The sequence below is a fragment of the Mytilus galloprovincialis genome, chromosome 4, assembly GCF_965363235.1.
Source record: "Mytilus galloprovincialis chromosome 4, xbMytGall1.hap1.1, whole genome shotgun sequence".
Classification (NCBI taxonomy): domain Eukaryota; kingdom Metazoa; phylum Mollusca; class Bivalvia; order Mytilida; family Mytilidae; genus Mytilus; species Mytilus galloprovincialis.
In genome coordinates this window covers 89,278,436-89,302,087 of record NC_134841.1, presented here as the reverse complement: position 1 = coordinate 89,302,087, position 23,652 = coordinate 89,278,436, and the positions used below count along the sequence as shown (strand labels likewise).

The 23,652-nt window shown below is 32.3% G+C and overlaps 1 protein-coding gene across 1 annotated transcript in view; it reads right to left on the bottom strand.

Annotated features, from left to right (window-relative positions):
• LOC143073779 (uncharacterized) overlaps positions 1-23,652 on the bottom strand; it is a 206,144-nt gene that overhangs the window by 49,007 nt on the left and 133,485 nt on the right. The window contains exons 63-73 of the mRNA XM_076249535.1: positions 16,877-16,985; positions 16,448-16,596; positions 15,537-15,698; positions 14,465-14,565; positions 13,825-13,892; positions 13,295-13,455; positions 12,800-12,961; positions 9,497-9,612; positions 8,474-8,538; positions 7,143-7,315; positions 1,128-1,289 (exon numbers count right to left, since the gene is read on the bottom strand). Of these exons, the coding sequence (XP_076105650.1) occupies positions 1,128-1,289; positions 7,143-7,315; positions 8,474-8,538; positions 9,497-9,612; positions 12,800-12,961; positions 13,295-13,455; positions 13,825-13,892; positions 14,465-14,565; positions 15,537-15,698; positions 16,448-16,596; positions 16,877-16,985 (1,428 nt within the window). The remainder of the gene's footprint in view (positions 1-1,127; positions 1,290-7,142; positions 7,316-8,473; positions 8,539-9,496; positions 9,613-12,799; positions 12,962-13,294; positions 13,456-13,824; positions 13,893-14,464; positions 14,566-15,536; positions 15,699-16,447; positions 16,597-16,876; positions 16,986-23,652) is intronic.

Genomic DNA, 23,652 nt, shown 5'->3' with positions numbered 1-23,652 from the left:
GTGGTTTAACTCATGAAAAACAATGAAAATTAATGCCCAATGATTATTTTAAATACATCCGCTATATTGACCTGACTGCCATTATATTAAATGGTGTTATGGCTTATTTGACAATTTTTTCAAGAATGTACATCCAAACGACACCATGCTCTGTTTTAACTATCCTATATCTGTGAAATTACAAGTCAATATTATAATCTGTCACATCATCCAAACGACACCATGCTCTGTTTTAACTATCCTATATCTGTGAAATTACAGGTCAATATTGTAATCTGTCACATCATCTAAAAGAAGTTCAACAAATAATGAACCGGTGTACTCATTTTCAAGTTTCAAACTTCATGGTTAGCTATCTTCACTATAAACTTTAACCTGAGAATGCATTTAACTCACTATCACATTTCAGTAGATATAAGAAGATGTGTTATGAGTGCCAATGAGACAACTCTCCATCAAAGACACATTTTGCAAAACTTAACAGTTATAGGTCAAAGTAGGGTCTTCAACATGGAGCCAAACAGCTATGTTCAGTAAACTGTGTAATCAGGGTCAAAAAGTGATCATAATGATCATGTGCACTTAAGATTCAAATTCATGTGACCACACCTTCATAATAAACTACCTCTTTGAAATATTCCCCATTTATATTCTTAATTTTACTTTATCCAAACACTATTATAGGGTTATTGCATGAATATTGGGGTATATTGTCCTGAGTAGAATTTTATATTGCACGAGCTTGTGAGTGCAATATATGTTCTACGAGGGACACTATTCCCCAATATTCATGCAATAACCCTTTTATTGTATAGCAATATAATATTTGAAAGTAAAAACTGGTTTAAACTAAGATTTTGTCGTTTATGACGTCATGAATTTTGAAGATTTATTGCACTAGTGCAATATTAGAATTTATTGCACGCTAACTTTTGGTTACTTTCTGTGGAAAATAATATATTGCTATGCAATAAAACCTGATACTGAACTGACTCATGGACGAACTGACAAAGGCACAAACCCAAAAACACAATCCCCTTACTGCATTCGAATTTCTGATAAAACACAGATATAAAACATCAAGTCATTGCCTCATTCTTTTGCAGTAATTTAATTTTTGAGCTTACAATTAGAATCAGGATCCATACAGACATGACCACATCCGTTAGAGCAACATTTCTGGTTCCCTGCACAATTATAATCTCCTGAGCATTCCTCCACACAGTAACCAACAGTATGGTTACCAACAGCTGGACAGGTTCCTTGTTTGTTGCCTGTATCACTGTTACCTATAATTATTTTTTTATTTTACTGTCATCTACCAGTTGTAAGCCAAGAAGTGGATGCTTACAATCAGTAATGAAATTAAAAAAAATAAAATATGAACTAGACTTTACTCACTTTTTACATTTATTGTCTTAAGTTTTTACTTTTCTACATTGGCTAGAGGTATTGGGGGAGGGTTGAGATCTCATAAACATGTTTAACCCCGCCGCAATTTTGCGCCTGTCCCAAGTCAGGAGCCTCTGGCCTTTGTTAGTCTTGTATGATTTTTAATTTTAGTTTTTTGTGTATAATTCAGAGTTTAGTATGAAGTCCATTATCACTGTACTAGTATACATATTTTTTAAGGGGCCAGCTGAAGGACGCCTACGGGTGCGGGAGTTTCTTGCTACATTGAAGACCAATTGGTGGCCTTCGGCTGTTGTCTGCTCTATGGTCAGGTTGTTGTCGCTTTGAAACATTCTCCATTTCCTTTCTCAATTATATTTACATTAAATATTATCATAAAAAGGTTTAGCAGAACACTGGGTCTTGTCTGCCATTGCTGCTGTCAGTGTAAAAATGTAAGGTTGCAAAATACTTAGTCCATTTATAAAATCAAAGCGCTGTAAGCGCTGAGGGCAGTTAACCATTAACCAGGCAAACGTAATATTATGTGCAGTGGCGGATCCAGAAATTTTCATAAGTGGGGGCCCACTGCCTGCCTAACAGGGGACCTGCTCCAGTCATGCTTCAGTGATTCCCTATATAATCAACCAAATTTTTTCTCAAACATGGAAAGGGGGGGCACTGAAAAACCCTCTAAATCCGCTTCTGATGTGGCATTAAACATTCATATTGTACATTTATGTTTATCTAATGAATTAATTATTAAGGCAAATAATTTATATGTTATCAAGGTTTCAATAGCAATGAATATATAAATGTATATTTTTTATGGTGAGTCTGCAGTGGTACAAGTTCGCAATGATTGTAGTTGTTCTAGTTGGTAGTTAACGTTGGTTTTAGTTGACTGTTAGTAGTACGTGTTGACTTAGTACGAACATGTAATAGTATGAATGGACTGGTTTCCCTGTAAAGAAAACTGAGTATGTGTTCTATAATACAATAGTTATGCGACACAAATCAGACAAATGTTCACTACTACAAGGATCAAAGGTGAGGTCTGAAGTCTGACCTGCCCATAGTAAATGTAAATGATTTGTTATATTGTCCCATACATGAATATATATGGTTTAGGGGTGGGGATCTCAAGGGTTTTCAAGTTCTCAAACAGGAAGGGGAAGGGTGACCCCAGGGACTTCCCATATATTTCATTTGATTTGTTATATTGTTCCATACATGAATATATATGGTTTAGGGGTGGGGATCTCGAGGGTTTTCAAGTTCTCAAACAGGAAGGGATAGGATGACACCAGGGACTTCCCCTATATTTCATTTGATTTGTTATATTGTCCCATACATGAATATATATGGTTTAGGGGTGGGGATCTCATCGGTTTCCAAGTTCTCAAACAGGAGGGGGTAGGGGGACTCCCCTATATTTCATTTAATTAGTTATATTGACCCATACATGAATATATATTGTTTAGGGGTGGAGATCTCGACCGTTTCGTAAGTTCCCAAACAGGAGGGGGTGGGTCACCCCATGGACTCCCCTTATATTTCATTTGATTAGTTATATATATAGTCCCATACATGAATGTATATGGTTGAGAGGTCATCCGTTTCAAAGTTATCAAACAGAAGGGGATAGAGTGGCCCAAAGGACGCCACCTATATATCATATGATTTGCCTACATTCAGGTAGTTATTTGTGAAAATAAAGTAAGAATCTTCCAGCTACTTTAACTGATCCTTCAAAATTGAGAAAAAAAAATACCCCTTCAAAATTGCAGTAATATGTTTACACTTTAAAAGCATCTTACATGCATTATCAACATTTATCACTGATAAAGAAAATTTAAACTGTGACCAGGAACATATATATTGTTAGATATACTGTTCCCAGCTGTCACATTGTATTGGATTTTGACATTAGTCAAAAGTAATTTTGAGTTTCTGTTTAAAATATTTTCTGCTTTTTCTTTCTTTTACATATATCTTTTGGTTTTCAATTCTAGTGTTTATATTCATTTACCATGCATAGATGTATTTTGTCACCTGCCTGGATTCGCCAAAAACCCGGAATTACCCTTATCCGTTTCCGAAATCGGATCCGAAATTGTAATTGTCTTTTCACGGCAGCCATTGTCATTGTGTTCCAATGTTGTTTTTGTCAGTCAGATACGATTTTACTCGTATTAACACATTTTTTGTCGGCGATTTTCTGTATATAGCTAGCGATTGAACAAAATTGACATCGCTGTCATGAATAATAATGATTAAAATAAGTTTTGAGATCGTTGATTTGGAGACTTTGGCGAAAAGGTTTGCAAAGCTATTTTTTATTTTCTTTCAAGTGGAACTGAGACTACTATAGCTGTGATATAGTTGTCTCAGAGTGGAAGGCCCGTCGGGCGTGGCTAGTAACCAATTCGAAAGTGGAAGGTCGCGGACCTCGGACCACCGCTAATTTGAACCCCTGCCTCCAAATTGAAAAGATACAAATTTCGTCTTCTAATTTGAAATTGCCGCCAACAGCATGAACAGTTGAACTTATTATATAATAGACTACTGACGTAGTTGTACTACGTATTGACGACAAACAATATTCCTACGACTTTTGCCATTTGGGAAATCTTAACTACTTGTCTTAAAAGATTTTCGGCGATTAAATATTTCGTACAATTGTTTTTTGACATCTTAGCCAAAAGCACAGGCGATAATAAACTACATAAGAATTCCTAATGAGCACTACTTCCTATGTGCAACTTCAAAACTTTTGGGAAAATCGACGACCATTTCACGTTTTTATGGTAATATTTTTTATATTCTAGAATAAAAAGTATTAAAAAAGTGTTCAATTAGTTATATATAACATAGTAGCAAGCTAGATAATAACAATGGCAAGTATTTCAGCATTTTTTTGGGTAGACCACAAATCTAGGGTGTTCGCATAATGCAGATTAACTGCATAAAAAAAAAGTGTTGTTGACAAGGAGATGTCTCGCCTGTATTTAATTTGAGAGTTAAATGCAAATGTTGTAATAAAAATAGCAATAATTAATCATGGTAACAGCAGGGCTTCCAAAAAATATTTGAGCCAGCCGGACATTTCATATCTGATCCCGATTTTAATCCCTTAAGACTTAGTCACAAAAGGCAATTATGGTAGGCAGATGGCCATTCCAATGATTGACATTACGTTAAAAAAAAAAAGATTTTAAACTTTACTTTGATATGATGTGAATTTGATGTTCGGATGTTACTGTTAAATTGGCAGTGCATCATTCAAAGTGTGCACATCAGCACTCTCCTAGCTGCCTTAGACTTTTTATTTGTGCAAAATGACATTGTCAAAAACTTTACTTTCGTTTTCAACCGGGTGTTGACTTGACAATGGTAAACTAGAGGCTCCAAAGAGCCTGTGTCGCTCACCTTGGTCTATGTGAATATTAAACAAATTTATGACAAAATTGTGTTTTGGTGATGGGGATGTGTTGGTAGATCTTACTTTTCTAAACATTCTTGCTGATTAAAATTATATCTATCTTTAATGAACTTGGCCCAATAGCTTCAGCGGAAATGTAAGTGAAAATTTACAAATTTTACAAAAATTGTTAAAAATTGACTAAAAAGGGCTATAACTCCTTAGGGGGTCAATTGACCATTTTGGTCATGTTGACTTATTTGTAGATCTTACTCTGTTGAACATTTTTGCTGTTTACAGTTTATCTCTATCTATAATAATATTCAAGATAATAACCCAAAACAGCAAAATTTCCTTAAAATTATCAATTCAAGGGCAGCAACCTAGCAACAGGTTGTCAGATTCATCTGAAAATTTCAGGGCTAATAGATCTTGACCTGATAAACAATTTAACCCTCTTTCAGATTTGCTCAATTTAACCCTCTTTCAGATTTGCTCTAAATGCTTTGGTTATTGAGTTATAAGCCAAAAACTGCATTTTACCCCTATGTTCTATTTTTAGCCATGGCGGCCATCTTGGTTGGTATGCCAGGTCACCAGACACAATTTTTTAACTATATACCTCAATGATGATTGTGGCTAAGTTCGGTTAAATTTGGCCCAGTAGTTTCAGAGGAGAAGATTTTTCTAAAAGATTACTAAGATTAACGAAAAATGGTTAAAAATTGACTATAAAGGGCAATAACTCCTAAAGGGGTCAACTGACCATTTCGGTCATGTTGACTTATTTGTAAATCTTACTTTGCTGAACATTATTGCTGTTTACAGTTTATCTCTATCTATAATAGTATTCAAGATAATAACCAAAAACAGCAAAATTTCCCTAAAATTACCAATTCAGGGGCAGCAACCCAACAACAGGTTGTCAGATTCATCTGAAAATTTCAGGGCAGATAGATCTTGACCTGATAAATAATTTTACCCCTGTCAGATTTGCTCTAAATGCTTTGGTTTTTGAGTTATAAGCCAAAAACTGCATTTTACCCCTATGTTCTATTTTTAGCCATGGCGGCCATCTTGGTTGGTATGCCGGGTCACCGGACACAATTTTAAAACTAGATACCCCAATGATGATTGTGGCTAAGTTTGGTTAAATTTGGCCCAGTAGTTTCAGAGGAGAAGATTTTTGTAAAAGTTTACAGACGAAGGACGACGGACGACGACGGACGACGGACGCCAAGTGATGAGAAAAGCTCACTTGGCCCTTTGGGTCAGGTGAGCTAAAAATGGACCATAAATGGAAAAGTAAAATCTGTGTACGTTTACAAAGCACGACTGAGAGAAGAAGCTCTTTCCACGTTATTTCTTCAACAAAATACTTGAATTGAATTAGATACAGGTGTCAATGATAATTTTAGCATTTTTAAAGATGTAGGATGCATTATTAAATTTCCCACCTGTGCACATGCGCACACGTGTTCCAGTTCATACAACATAGTTTTGACGATTTTTTTGTTTAAAACCTTTTTGAATTTTTCATCAAATCATGTTGATAAACTAATTTCTAATAATTTTAATCTTTTGGACTAAATCAATTAGATACAAACCGCTGAAATGTAAGAAAATAATTGTGAATAAACCGATCAATTTATACAATGTCCGGTACTGAACATAGTTCACCTGTCACTTGAACAGGTAGATTTCAGCTGTCTAACTACTAATTAGCCTTGATTAAAATTAGAAAGTATTGAAGTAGGTGTTGTTTTAATAGTAATTAATCATCATGTCACATTTATGAAAGGAAATGTGTTGATGTTAAAGGCAAAAGGTTGGGTCAAAAAGATCCTGAATTATGTAAAAATGACCGAAAAAGCCTTGAAAACTAAAAAGTATATGACCGTTTCATGCTTTGCCCAGCCGGACTTTTACCGGACATTATACAAATGACCGGAATATATTACCGTTTTGGAAGCCCTTGGTAACAGTGCCAAATAATCTCTGAGAGATAAGATTTGCCAATGCTTAAACAACTGCAATCACAATCATATTGACTTTTCATAAGTGGTTCCACTTGATCATAACTAATCACAAACTTTAACATCAAAAAGTTTCAAAGTTGAAATGTGTAGTGCTAAACCTTGTTTGAAAGAACAAATCATATGAAATTAAATGTGCGTAATCTATTATGACTATTACAAAAGAATAAATCTTTTGTTTAAAATGGTATGGTCAGTATCTAACTACCTGTTATTATTTTGACATAGATATGGTCAGTATCTAATTACCTGTTATTATTTTGACATAGATATGGTCTGTACCTAATTACCTGTTATTATTCTGACATAGATATGGTCTGTATCAACAGCTTTGATCAGATCAAGCTCAGATTTCGGGTCCATCCTTGCTGCAGTAACAAACCCTAACATTCCTGATCTTACATCACTGGTTGTTTTCTGATAATAATAGATCACTTCAAACACCACATACACACTGCCTTGTCTGAAATATAAAATCAGATTTTACAACTTATTTTCAGATGAAAAGTTACTCGCCCTTCTACAAGAAGCAATATTCATAGATAAATCATAAAGTTACAGTGACTTGAATGTTAGTGTTGCTCTCCACCAATTGCAACTCATTCAAAATTTTGACCAAATTGCTATTTGTTTTATAAAATCAAATTGTTCAACTGGTCAGAAATTTGAACCAACTGCTGTAGAAAACCACAGCCAAGTCATGAAAGTGCAAGGTGATAAAATAAAACATACTTACAATCCTATAAGACTTTAACTCCACTTTAATGATGTTGTGACAAAATTAGTTTATCAGTTTGTATAGTTATATTATAGTCATTTCCATGCTGAAGGGGAACTGTTTATTTTGAATTGCTATTTCAGAAAAACTATATGAAAGCTTAGTTTGGACAATTTTATAGCAATTCAAAATAAACAGTTCCTCTTCAGCATGGAAATGACTATAATATAACTATACAAACTGATAAACTAATTTTGTCACAACATCATTAAAGTGGAGTTAAAGTCTTATAGGATTGTAAGTATATTTTATTTTATCACCTTGCACTTTCACATTTTGACTGAACAATTTGTTCAATATTCTGACCAGTTGAACAATTTGGTTTAATACAACAAATTGCAATTTGGTCAAAATTTTGAATGAGTTGCAATTGGTGAAGAGCAGCACTAACAGTCAAGTCACTATAATAAGAAATCTACAAACAGAAATATGAAACTCTAATTGAGAAAAAAATTAAAGCTTTACCACAATCAGTTCCTCTTTGTCAGGCTATTTAAATTTTTAAAAGTTGACCTGTGCAATGGTATAAATAAAATAGCTGTAGCTATTGTTCTCTGTGGAATTCATTCTATGAACCTTTAAATATTTAATTGATTAATTTTGCTGGGTTTTTTCATGTCTTTTTTTCATAATATTTTTAAAGCTACCACTGTAAATTAATTTGTTTTATTTGTCCTTAGTTATAGAAAGTTTGTCATTATCTCATATTAAGATTATAGCAGACTGAAGTCTTCATGGATAAAGTAATGAAGTTTGGGATATTATACTATGCTTAACCTTCCAATGATTAAATTACCAGCCAGTAAGTAAATGGCTGCAGTGTATACAAAACGATAAACCAACCTAAGTACTGTAATCTTCATGGAGGAAATGTTTGATGACCTAAAATCTCCCGATATTATTCTCATCTGGAATAAAACATAAACAATGTTACTGTAGTTCATTAATTACCAAAATCTAGTGGATGTGGTTTTGTAAAATCTAAAATGAAGTTGTTCGTTACAGGTTTGTTTTTGTGCTCAGTTAAACAGATTCAATATTTTGCCTGTATCTCATCTTTTTCTTTTAAGATTCAAGACAAAATTTATTAATACAATGTAAAAGACAACATTTAAACAAATGAATTGATTACATTCCTGACTAGACTTAAAAGCATCTTATATGAAATCTTACAGACTGTTTCCAAAAGCTTAATCAATTTCCCATCCTATTTGAAAATATTTCTTTACCTGTTAAACTTGCAATTTGCATTCCTAATTCAACATATTCAAAATTGGTGAAGAAAATAAAAGGAAACAGCTGAGGCTTGAGAAGGGATGATCTTGACAAGTCATAAACTATTGGATAACTAGCTACACTGTTACTTGTCTAATCCGACATCTGAGTATTCCCACATCCTGCTTTAATGGACACATTTTCATGGTCCCAAAATATGCCTATCCTTGCAGAAAAACCTGAGTATACCCCCAGTGTGTCGGATTAGGCAAGTTACACTGCATTTAAGAATTGAATGCTTCTTTTTGTAACTTCATTGGGGTGCAAAAGCGATGACCGAAGTACATTTTCGCGCTTCATTCTAAAAATGTGCGCACGGTCAACGCTTTTGCAACCCTATGAAGTTACAAAAAGAAGCATCCAATATTTATAATTACATTTTTTAGCTAGGATCATGAAAGCACACTTTTTATCAAGTTTTTATTTAATTTACCTGTGCACTTTATTGTAATACCTTGATTCATCATGAATGATAAATTTTATTGTGTAATAAAGTTGATTAAGGAATAATGGGAGATTGCAGTTAGCCAATCAGAATAACGTATTATAATGAAACATTCATCTAATGTTATTATCTATAAATCAAAATACCTGTTTTAGAATTTCTCTTGTTAAGTTCTGATAATTTACACTGGTTTTATCAGTATACTCTGACTCCCAAGGAATGTCAAATTTTATGGTAATTTCAAACTGATATGAATGTATATCTGAAAGATAATAAAAAAATAATATTCTGAAGCATGCAATACAAATCAAATTATTTGTCAAAAAGAATTTTCAACCTATAAATCTTCTATGTAAGGCCAATTAAAATTAATTGATAGATTTTCATCCCCGCCCGCCCCTCTGAAATCGTCCCGCCCCAATTTGTTTTATTTTGAAAAATTTCCGATTTCCGGATTTTGTTCATTTCCATTACCGGTAACCGTCAATAATTTTGTTTTATTCGAATTTCCTGTTTCGAATTTCAGTTTTCATATTTCTTGTTACATTAAAACGATTATGTTGACAAATTCTGCTGCACAATGATGACATCTACGGAGAATAGAGATAGATTACCAGATTACCAGAAGGGCATGAAATATTCCGGTTACGAGTAATACGCTGTGTCCAAGAACGCAAATCGCGGTATGTCACAAATTGGAAATTTCTGTCATTTGAAAACCGTGGATTTTTAAAAAATAAAACATTGACTTATTGTCAGCAAATTTGGGCTCTGTAAAATTTCAAAAGCGCAAGAATTGTGGAACACATTGGTAGAAAAAAACATAACTGGATTAAAGAAACTGACAAAAGCACGAACTTGTTAGATCTATGACTGTATATTGAGTTAAAAAAATCGGCAAACATACACATTGTGTTATAGAAAGCCCTTAGATTTACCCATGGCTATTGTATTTGTTTAAAAACACCAAATACCCTTAAAAGAGTCATTAAACAACTTCATGCTTTACTATAGTATTAATGAATGGGTGTTTTTATAATGGCCCTGTTATATGTCCAAGGTCTGTAATAATGGTCGAGGAAGTCTGTAATGGCCCGAGGCAACGCCAAGGGCTATTACAGACATCCGAGGCCATTATTACTGACCGAGGACATATAACAGGACCATTATAAAAACACCCATTTCTTAATACATTTATTAACCAACTGCACAAAAGTGTATGTGTTGCTGCTTAACTTGATGTACTGGCTTACTCTTTTAATGACAGTTTAGTTTGAACAAAATAATTTGTACTTCACCATTATAAAGCTTTTTAAAAATATACCAAATATCCAAGATATTAAGTTGAAAGAGATATGTGTTAAAAAACAGGATGAACAGTGATCCCTTTATATGGTTTTTTAATGTTAGTTGCTGGTTACTAAATTAAATAAAATACAAAAAAGTATTATACTCTTTACAACTTAATTTTATTAACTTTATTAAAAACCCTAACTGTGCTTTATACAGACAAACCAGGCATTAATACAGGGCCATTACAGAAAAAACAGGGTCATTACAGAAAAAAAACAGGGCCATTACAGAAAAACAGGGCCATTGCATGGCCATTACAGAAAAAAAACCAGGTTATTTTTAATAACCAGTCATTTTTGGCAATAATGTACTTAGTTGGTTAATAAATTGTAATTATATTTGCTTCAGTCTTGCATAACTTGATAATCTTAAAAGGCAACAACCCTACTATTACCAGCACTGTTTGAGTTCTCATTTCATTCATAATACTTGTGTTGCATACCATTGCATTTGCATAATTTTATGGGGACTACAAACCATTGCTTAAAAAGGAGTCCAACTGAATAGAGAATTTCTCCATTATTTTACTGTTTACTGGAAATAGCTTTCTAAAGTAGCAATTGCATAGAACAGTCGTTGCCAATCAGAGATATTTATTTAAGAATTTGAAAAATTATGTACGATTCTTTATACATGTTTACACATGTACATGGTATTAGCTAATTATAACACTTGCATATATATATATGAAGTTCACGTCACAAGGTTTCATATTAAATAAAATTAAAAAAATAAAATCCTCCCACCCGCCCCATTTTTTTCAAGACTTTGGATGAAAATCTACTAATTAATTTTAGTTGGCCTAACCACCCTGCTTAAAAAAGGACTGAACTTGGCAATCATACCACATCTTCTTTTTTAAATTTACATATACAAACCAAATATAATTTATAGTAAACTAATTATTTCATCCTAACAGGTGAAATATTTTTGTATTGACAAATTCTTCATACATGCTTTTAAGGAATTTGAATTTCTTTGAACACTTCAATTTGTGGTTTAACTCATGAAAAACAATGAAAATTAATGCCCAATGATTATTTTAAATACATCCGCTATATTGACCTGACTGCCATTATATTAAATGGTGTTATGGCTTATTTGACAATTTTTTTAAGAATGTACATCCAAACGACACCATGCTCTGTTTTAACTATCCTATATCTGTGAAATTACAGGTCAATATTATAATCTGTCACATCATCCAAACGACACCATGCTCTGTTTTAACTATCCTATATCTGTGAAATTACAAGTCAATATTATAATCTGTCACATCATCCAAACGACACCATGCTCTGTTTTAACTATCCTATATCTGTGAAATTACAGGTCAATAATGTAATCTGTCACATCATCTAAAAGAAGTTCAACAAATAATGAACCGGTGTACTCATTTTCAAGTTTCAAACTTCATGGTTAGCTATCTTCACTATAAACTTTAACCTGAGAATGCATTTAACTCACTATCACATTTCTATAGATATAAGAAGATGTGTTATGAGTGCCAATGAGACAACTCTCCATCAAAGACACATTTTGCAAAACTAAACAGTTATAGGTCAAAGTAGGGTCTTCAACATGGAGCCAAACATGGTGCGGGAGTTTCTCGCTACATTGAAGACCCATTGGTGGCCTTCGGCTGTTGTCTGCTCTATGGTCGGGTTGTTGTCGCTTTGACACATTCCCCATTTCCTTTCTCAATTTTATTTACATTAAATATTATCATAAAAAGGTTTAGCAGAACACTGGGTCTTGTCTGCCATTGCTGCTGTCAGTGTAAAAATGTAAGGTTGGTTGCAAAGTACTTAGTCCATTTATCAAAAAAAAAAGTGTTGTTGACAAGGAGATGTCTCGCCTGTATTTTATTAAAATATCATAATAAACTACCTCTTTCACATATTCCCCATTTTTATTCTTAATTTTATTTTATCCAAACACTTTAACCTGATACTCAACTGACTCATGGATGAACTGATAAAGGCACAGACCCAAAAACACAATCCCTTACTGCCTTCAAATTTCTGATAAAACACAGATATAAAACATCAAGTTATTGCCTCATTCATTTGTGGTAATTTAATTTTTTAGCTTACTATTAGATTGAGGATCCATACAGACATGACCACATCCGTTAGAGCAACATTTCTGGTCCCCTGTACAATAATAATCTCCTGAGCATTCCTCCACACAGATACCAACAGTATGGTTACCAACAGCTGGACAGGTTCCTTGTTTGTTGCCAGTATCACCATTGTCTATAATTAATATTATTTTTATTTTACTGTCATCTACCAGATGTAAGCTAGGAAGATGATGCCAACAATCAGTAATGAAATTTAAAAAAAAATATATGAGCTCTAGACCATACTCACTTTTTACATTTATAACTAACGACAAAGTATTGTCTTAAGATTCATCACAACTTACATGGCTGTATTTATACCACAAATTTTACTTTGAGTACAGGCAAACCTGTACACCTTCAGAAGTTTAAAGGCATAGCAGGACCTAAATAATTGAATTTAAATGCATTTATGTTTCAGAAAATTGTAAACTTTTCTGGATTTTGCTATTTTTGAATATTTTACCTGGGAGTGTTTCAACAGACAGATTTGACCATTTCTGTAAGATGGTGTATTCTGGGTCATCTTGGATTTCCTCTATTCTTGTCTTCAAGGTCATCTCAAGTTTATGTTCTGCTATGTCCTTATCAAACTCAGCCTCACAGCCAGCTATGATACTGCCTGGCCTGGAAAATTAGAGATTTTAATGGAGAACCCTATGTAATACTTTTTTGTTGTTAGATTAAAATCTTTCTTCTATAGAATTCTTTTTACCTCCGGAATGTAGTTTAATACAAAGTTAAAACAAGGATACCAATGATACCAAGTCATTCATGAACACTAAATAAAAGTAATCATTATGCTCTCCAACTATAGCAGCTCTCCAACTATAGCAACTCATTGAAAATTCTGACAAAATGGCTATTTGTTATATTAAACCAAACTGTTCAGTAATTTAAAAGCAGAAGATCTTTGCTGTAGTTTTGTTTTATTATTCATCATTTGGTGAAGACATGATTTGTAACTATCCATTTAATGTTATCGTTGTTACATACCTCAACACCATAACTCTGATATACTTCAAGTAGGCTTTTAACTCACTGCTGGCTATTATCTTATTTAGCTGAAAAGGAAAGAAATGTAATCTATAAAAATGTAATAGTTCTTTTATGTTTTTTTAAATATTGCTATGCCCCAGCACAAAAAATACCCTGTATAATGGCTGTCAAAGTCAAAATTAGTCTCCCAACCCCTCTCCCTTACATTCCTTAACTTCTTATAGTCAGTTATGCAGCTGGGATTTAAAACAACAACTCAATTAACATTTAAGTAACGTTTAAGTAATTTAATAGAAGAGTGGAAATTTATAGGAAAAGACGGAAACATTTCATACAACACAAAATGATGAACTGATATATACAACACTTTTATATACTGTGGATTCATTTATTTTCATATGTACCAATTTTCATGGACTGCAGAAATCTTGCATTTTTTGTGGATATTTGATTTTGTGGTTTTGACAAAGTCTTCATGGGAGCCTATTTAAACCTTGCTATAAGTTGAACATCTGTTGAATGATTCTGATTTAAAATACAGAGAACTCAGAACAAACTAAATGAAACATATAAAATAAAAAGAAATGGCTGTACATCTACATAAAGAATTATCTAAATAAAAGTATTGCCATCTTACCTCATTGGTGAGTGTTGTTCTAAAAGTACTGTTTTCTTCTCTATATTCTGGCCTCCAATCTAAGTCAAATCTTATGGTAATGTTGAACCTGCCAGAGTCGTCTTCCGAAAAGATATAAAAACACTTATTTTACCTCATGGAAATCAGTAGAATGATGAGGTATAACTGCATATGAGAAAATAATCCACTAAATTCCAAATGAAGGGGAGGTAAGCAACTATAGTTGACTGAACAGTTTATGTTTTAAAAAGAAATAACATTTAGGAAAATATGAACTAAAAGTTTTATCTATCTAATGTAAAATACAGAAAGCACTTTTAAAAGGTACATAGGTTGTCTGATAGATATTTTTGTTAACTCTAGTTGAGAATTTATCTGGTAAAGTCATTGAAATTTATATAATAATTTTTAACTTCATTGTAATTTATGTAATAATTTGACTTCATTAAAATTTAAATAATAATTTTGAACTTAGTGTAATTTAAGTAATTTTTTTTCAACTCACTGTAATTAAAGTAATATTTTTATTATTCATTGTAATTTGAGTAATTCAAATAAAAAATATTGTGATTTAAGTAAAAACAAGAATGTGTGTCCAAAGTACAGGATGCCCCATCCGCACTATCATTTTCCATGTTCAATGGACCGTGAAAATGTGGAAAAATCTCTAATTTGGTATTAGAATTTGAAAGGTCATATCATAAGGAACATGTGTACTAAGTTTCAAGTAGATTGGACTTCAACTTCATCAAAACTACCTCGACCAAAAACTTTAACCTGAAGCGGGACAGACAGACCGAATAACGAACGGTACAACAGATGAACAGACGGACACACAGACCAGAAATTATAATGCCCCATAAATGGAGCAGAATTTTAACCGTAACAACCTGATTTTATTGTAAATACTGTATATAGCCTTAGGGGACTAGATATGTAATGTCACCATGCGTAGTCCCGCAGAGTTTAAACGTTTCATTCAAGGAACCCAACTCTTATATGGAAGAAGAAGAAGAAGAAATAAATTCACTGTATAAATTTAAGTACATTTTTTTAATATTTTTTAGCTTACTTTTGGAATCAGGATCCATACAGACATGACCACATCCATTAGAGCAACATTTCTGGTTCCCTGTACAATTATAATCTCCTGAGCATTCCTCCACACAGATACCAACAGTATGGTTACCAACAGCTGGACAGGTTCCTTGTTTGCTGCCAGTATCTCTATTGCCTTTTTACATTAAAAGTATTCAAAATAAAATATCAGGTATTCTATACATAATTCTATACTAACTTGAAGCTTTCTGGGAAATATAATATAAAAGATGCTTCTAGCTAGTACAAATGTCAAAACCTTATCATTTTCTATTTTATTTTCTCAGACCAGAAAGCTCAGAAGTGGATTCTAATAATCAGTAATGGTATTTATACCAATGTATGGACTGGACTTTACTTGATATTAACATTAACATTAATACTTTTATTAAAAGGTCTAGCTTCTGTCTTAATAATTAAGTCAAATACTCTTCCTAGTTTTATTCACATGAATACATTAGATCACCCTATGTTATTTCATATAGTTCTTCTAACTCCAATAATAAATCAAATGAATCACTAGCAAAATAAAACAAATCCTGCTCACTTTGAAAGAGCAATAATTGTAAGACAAAAAGTGTGCAGAAAATGACACAAGTTTGATTATATTAAGTCAGAGGGATTTGCTGAATACTTCAAATTCCAATATACATCAATGTATTTGGCATTTTTGTAAAATATTTACTTTTTTGTAGCTTGTACAAAACATGCCTTATGAAGCAAACAATCAAATAGTAAAAGGTTTTCTATAAAATTTACACACAGTGTTTAACATGGGTCACCTTCTCAAGTAAATCATTCACTGCACTTAAAGCAGAAATATATCCATTAATCTACAGACTACTGCCTATAGGGTAATATACTGGTAATACTTCATAAACTTACAGCTAGAAATGTCCACTCTACCCTGGGTTAACTTTCCAAACAAATCACCCACTGCACTTAGACTACGCCAAATTCTTTCCGCTGAACAAAATATCCTTTTCCTTGACAAGCCATTAGTCAAACAAGGAATATATGCAGACTCCAAAGAACTGAAAAAAATAAGCGAAATTTTTATACAACTGAAAAACTAATACTAGATGTATACATTTGACAGAAAACCCTCAAATGAAACAGGGAATTACACACATGTCTTATTTAACTTACAGTTAGGTCAGTATCTGCAGGAGTAAATCAAAGACAACTATAGTTTTTATGAAATTATGAGATTAACAGAAGATATTTTAACCAATATTTCCCTTAGATTGTTAATTAATATCTGCTGAATTCTATTATACTAGTGTGGTGTCTTAAATATATGGTCAGACTTACTTGCAGACTGGATTACTAATGTAATATAAACAAGTTATTTCTGACATAATCAACCCTGCACCATCGTCACACAAGTCCTGACCAAAGTCTGGTGTCTTTGTTACATTAGCTACAATAAAAACAAAAAACTAGTTTTTGTCCTTAGACACCCTCTGCTTGATTGCTAATAAGTTCAGGATAAACGTACAAATATAATATCAACACTTTCATTTTGGTTCTGTTCAAACAAATAAAGACATGACAAAATGCAGAACTTGAATATACATTGTACTCTTGTATCCCTTAAAAGCAGTGTGTCAATTGTAAACGTTGTTTTCATTTTTTAATACTTAAAGACAAATCACAAAAATACTTTTACAATTATCATGAAATTTACCTATACATATCATTACAGTAAAATCCCATAAATACTATACAATTATCATATGATTTACCTATACATGTCTCTACAGTAAAATCCCATAAATACTATACAAATATCTATGGCACGCGGGAACCACATAAATGAGATAATCACAATTTATCGGGGATAATGATAGATTATCGGTCGACCATTATAGATGTACGGCGTAAAGTATACTTTACGGTTGTAAATGCATTTACGAAATTATCGTCGACAATCTATCATTATCGATCATAAATGCATTAACAGTCGACAATCTATAATAAAGGAACGCGGGAACCACATTATTGGATAATTACAGTTTAACGGGCGATTCGTAAATGCATTTACGCCCTGTTTTCGATAGCAATTCATATGTACCCAATCACAATAGGTTATCGACAATGCTAATTAATTTTGTCCAATCATATCCATCGATTCAAATGACAACGCGTTTAAGTCAAATTGATCGTCTAGCTAGATCTCAACAACCGGCAATTAATAGTATTTTAGAATACTGTTTATCTGTAAAAATTGAGACGAAATTATATTACATGCAAGTTTACAGTTATTAATTATTATACTTATAATAATTTTACCGTGACAAAGTTAATAAGTTATAACTGGTACTAATTTCATATATATGGCAAGTCGTTGTAGAATAATTTACTTTCTAATTTCTATATTAATGCATCATTTATCATTTTTAATATAACAAAATATTTTTTTTTATATCAAATATTTTATATTAAAAAATCGTGCATTTTTTTTTTTTATCATTAACAGAGACACACATATATATAATATATATGTACCGTGACATATATTGTTTTTCCGGATTGAATACCATAGTATTGCCCAGTGCTTCTGTTTAAATAAAGTAATTTGTTTAGTTGTAAAAACAATTACCAAGTGATAATCCATTTAGAACTTCACCTCCAGCTTAATTTCAGGTGATTAATTGGAGGGTAATAAATTGCGCAATCGCACACCTGTAAATCCAGTCACAACTCGGGCTACAGAACTAATTATTGGAAAATCGGACACATATAATTTTACTGTGTAATTAAGAAGCAAACCTTAGCAAATAAATGCGGTACAGAAAAGTTTCTTGCAATATCAACTGATCATTACCAGATTTTAATTTTTAAATTAAAAGAAATGCCGAGAAAGTAGCTTTTTATTTGTTTGGTGTATATAATAACCATAAATCCACTTATTCATGGTATGGCATCAATATTTCTGACCTGACACTACGTACTTTATATTGCTTAATTCTATAGAATTTAATATGCAATGTTTCGGGTTCTTTCAGGAATATTCCAAGGTAAACCCTCATCAGAGGCCGACAAATACTGTCTAGTGAATATCTAATTGTACATAATTAAATAAAGTTTATCAAGAGAAACAAAAAAGAATCATATAGACGGTGAAACATTTGTAAAAGAAAGTAAGCCTCACAGGCAGACAGCTTAATCTGAAAAAATCAAAATATTTTAATTTGGCAGAACTATAACCAATGAATATCTATAGACAGAATATATTCAGAAACAAATTTTGTACATGTTGCTATTGTTTCCAATAATTCTCGCAATTTGTAAAGGAATTAAATTCAAATAGTTTTTGTTCACCGTCTTCTTTGAATATATTAAATCCATTATTTCTCGTTCTTTTGTGCAATTTGATATTATTTTTGTAAGATATTGCTTTATTTTATTGTTTATTATTATGGTCTTTGTCAAATATAGCAATATAAAATATTTCCAGGAAGGCAACTCCGCCCATTAAAACGCCAACGATCTGTTGTATTATAATAGCATTACTTCCATAGGTAGCTCATTGACAATCATATTATTTGTAATCAGGTTGCATGGTAACTTCTAAGGTTTGATACGATTGGCGAAGAATTATATATTGTTGATTGCTTAAAACCCAGTGGCAAATATCTCATGTATGTGTAGGATGATGGTATAGTGATGATATAAGGTTGTTTGCTTTTATAGTAGTATAACTTCTATAGTTCACTGACAATCATATTAGTTTCCATGTTACCTTCAATGGTTTGAAATAGTGATGAAATATTGACTGTTGGTTGCTTAACGTTCAGTGGAACATATTTCATGTATGTTTAGGACGATGAAATAGCTATATATATATATAGTGATGACCTAAGGTTATTTGCTAGTATAATAGTATAACATCTATATTTCATCGACAATCATATTAATTTGTATTTATTTTCCATGTTTCCAACTAAGGTTTGACTTGAAATAACGACAAATTATTGATTGTGATTGTTTTAATGCCAGTGACAAATATTTCATGTATGTGTAGGACGATGATATAGTGATGGCCGAAGGTTGTTTGCTAGTATTATAGTATAACTTCCATAGTTCATTGACAGTCATATTGATTTATAACTAGTTTTCATGTTCTGTATAAGGTTTGAAATGATATAGCGATGAAATCTTGATTGTGGTCGCTTAACATCTAGTGGCACATATTTCATGTTTTTTTTAGGGCTATAATATAGAGACAAGGCTGTTTGGTAGTATAATAGTATAAGTTTTATGGTTCATTGACAATCATACTAGTTTGTACGTAGTTTCCATGTTACCTTCAATGGTTTGACATATTAATGAATTATCGATTATTGGTTGATTAACGTTCAGAGGCAAATATTTCATATATTCTTAGGACGATGATATAGGCACGGAGATGACATAAGGTTATTTGCTAGAATAATAGTAAAACTTTCATAGTTCATTGACAATCATATTACTTAGGTCTTTCTACCTTTCCGTGGAAAGACCTATTGATTTTGTTCTGATTATTAGGTCTTTCCACCTCTCCGTGGAAAGACCCATTTATTTGGTTTTGATTATTAGGTCTTTAAACTTTTCCGTGGAAAGACCTATTGGTTTTGTTCTGAGATTTATTGTTTTTCTTCCGCCACATTTTGTTCTTACGTAGTATTGTGGTTTCGCAAGATGTCGCCTAGATTTTTTCGCATATGATATCGAACAGTTATTGCGCTTTTGAAACTGACCCTGTTAAACCGTACACTTTACATTGTAAGTGTTATCTCCCCGAACACTGTTTTCCTTGTGTCCACTACTCCTTCACAACCGTAAAAAATTACGACAAATTTATTTTACCAAAGTGCTTGCTATATCTTCAAGATGATGAGTTGGATTGCACCAAAGTTCTTTCCCCTTATGCATTTGATATAAGTGATATGCATATAAACTCATAAACCGTAAGCCGTATAAACATAGAGTCGCTTTATTGAAGGTCCTTGGGTCCCAACTTAGAAAATTAGGTCAAGGACAAGGTCATGTTCAAATTTTGACATTCACTTCAAACTGCTTTTACTCAGAAAAATGTTCGGGGTAAAATTTTAAAAAATGTGAGCAAAATGTTACATTACACTGTAAGTCGAGAGTATTCGTCGAAATTTACGCTTAGTATTTTGGGGGGTTTTCATGCCACTGAAATGGAAAAACTAACAAATTAACTAATTATAGCTTCAGAATTTACATCTATCATGATGCGTACATGCAATTTATCTTTGTAAATCATCCAATGCCCACAAAAACCCATCTAGCCCTCCCTTTTTTTTGGAATCCAATTTCTATTTTATTAAAAAAAAATGCTAATCCTTCTTATTTTATGAATAAATTTCTTTCTGAAATACAAGTTTATTCCTGCAAAATAAAATCTGCTCCAAATCATGTACATGTAAATACATTCAAATAAGAGAATTGATGAATATCCTATAGTCAAAGCAGGTACTTGATGAATATCCTGTAGTCAAAGTAGTTACTTGATGAATATTCTATTATCATAGCAGGAACTTCATGAATATCATATAGTCATAGCAGTTAAATGATGAATATCCTATAGTCATAGCAGTTAAATGATGAATATCCTATAGTCATAACAGCTTCTTGTTGAATATCCTACATTCAAATACGAGAATGGATGAATATCCTATAGTCATAGCAGTTACTTGAGTAATATCATATTGTCATATCAGGTACTTCATGAATATCATATAGTCATAGCAGGTACTTGATGAATATCCTGTAGTCAAAGCAGTTACTTGATGAATATTCTATTATCATAGCAGGAAGTTCATGAATATCATATAGTCATAGCAGTTAAATGATGAATACCCTATAGTCATAGCAGTTAAATGATGAATATCCTATAGTCATAGCAGTTAAATGATGAATATCTTATAGTCATAACAGCTTCTTGTTGAATATCCTACATTCAAATACGAGAATGGATGAATATCCTATAGTCATAGCAGTTACTTGAGTAATATCATATTGTCATATCAGGTACTTCATGAATATCATATAGTCATAGCAGGTACTTGATGAATATCCTGTAGTCAAAGCAGTTACTTGATGAATATTCTATTATCATAGCAGGAACTTCATGAATATCATATAGTCATAGCAGTTAAATGATGAATACCCTATAGTCATAGCAGTTAAATGATGAATATCCTATAGTCATAGCAGTTAAATGATGAATATCCTATAGTCATAACAGCTTCTTGTTGAATATCCTACATTCAAATACGAGAATGGATGAATATCCTATAGTCATAGCAGTTACTTGAGTAATATCATATTGTCATATCAGGTACTTCATGAATATCATATAGTCATAGCAGGTACTTGATGAATATCCTGTAGTCAAAGCAGTTACTTGATGAATATTCTATTATCATAGCAGGAACTTCATGAATATCATATAGTCATAGCAGTTAAATGATGAATACCCTATAGTCATAGCAGTTAAATGATGAATATCCTATAGTCATAGCAGTTACTTGATGGATATCCTATTGTCATAGCATGTATTTGATGAATATCCTATTGTCATAGCAGTTTCTTGTTGAATACCCTATATTCAAATAAGGGAATTGGTGAATATCTGATAGTCATAGAAGATCCTTAATGAATATCCTATAATCATATCAGGTACTTGATGAATAACCTATAGTCATAGCAGTTACTTGATGAATATCCTATTGTCAAAGCATGTACTTAATGAATATCCTATTGTGATAGCAGTTACTTGTTGAATATACTATATTCAAAAAAGGGAATTGATGAAAATCCTTTAGTCAAAGCAGGAACTTGGTGAATATCCGATAGTCATAGTAGTTCCTTGATGAATATCCTATTGTCATAGCAGGTTACTTGTTGAATACCCTATTTCAAATAAGGGAATTGGTGAATATATGATAGTCATAAAAGATCCTTAATGAATATCCTATTATCATATCAGGTACTTGATGAATATCCTATAGTCATAGCAGTTACTTGATGGATATCCTATTGTCAATCATGAACTTAATGAATATCCTTTTGTGATAGCAGTTACTTGTTGAATATGGTATATTCAAAAAGGGAATTCATGAATATCCTGTAGTCAAAGCAGGGATTTGGTGAATTTCCGATAGTCATTGTAGTTCCTTGATGAATATCCTATAGTCATAGCAGTTAATTGATGGATATCCTATTGTTAAAGCATGTACTTAATGAATATCCTATTGTGATAGCAGTTACTTGTTGAATATGCTATATTCAAATAAGGGAATTGATGAATATCCTTTAGTCAAAGCAGGAACTTGGTGAATATCCGATAGTCATAGTAGTTCCTTGATGAATATCCTATTGTCATAGCAGGTTACTTGTTGAATACCCTATATTCAAATAAGGGAATTGGTGAATATAATTGATGACTATACTATAGTCATAGCAGTTACTTGATGGATATCCTATTGTCATAGCATGTATTTGATGAATATCCTATTGTCATAGCATGTATTTGATGTATATCCTATTGTCATAGCAGTTACTTCTTGAATACCCTATATTCAAATAAGGGAATTGGTGAATATCTGATAGTCATAGAAGATCCTTAATGAATATCCTATAATCATACCAGATCTTTGATGAATATCCTATAGTCATAGCAGTTACTTGATGGATATCCTATTGTCATAGCATGTATTTGATGAATATCCTATTGTCATAGCAGTTTCTTGTTGAATACCCTATATTCAAATAAGGGAATTGGTGCATATCTGATAGTCATAGAAGATCCTTAATGAATATCCTATTATAATATCAGGTACTTGATGAATGTCCTATAGTCATAGCAGTTACTTGATGGATATCCTATTGTCAAAGCATGTTCTTAATGAATATCCTAATGTGATAGCAGTTACTTGTTGAATATGCTATATTCAAATAAGGGAATTGATGAATATCATTTAGTCAAAGCAGGAACTTGGTGAATATCCGATAGTCATAGTAGTTCCTTGATGAACATCCTATTGTCATAGCAGGTTACTTGTTGAATACCT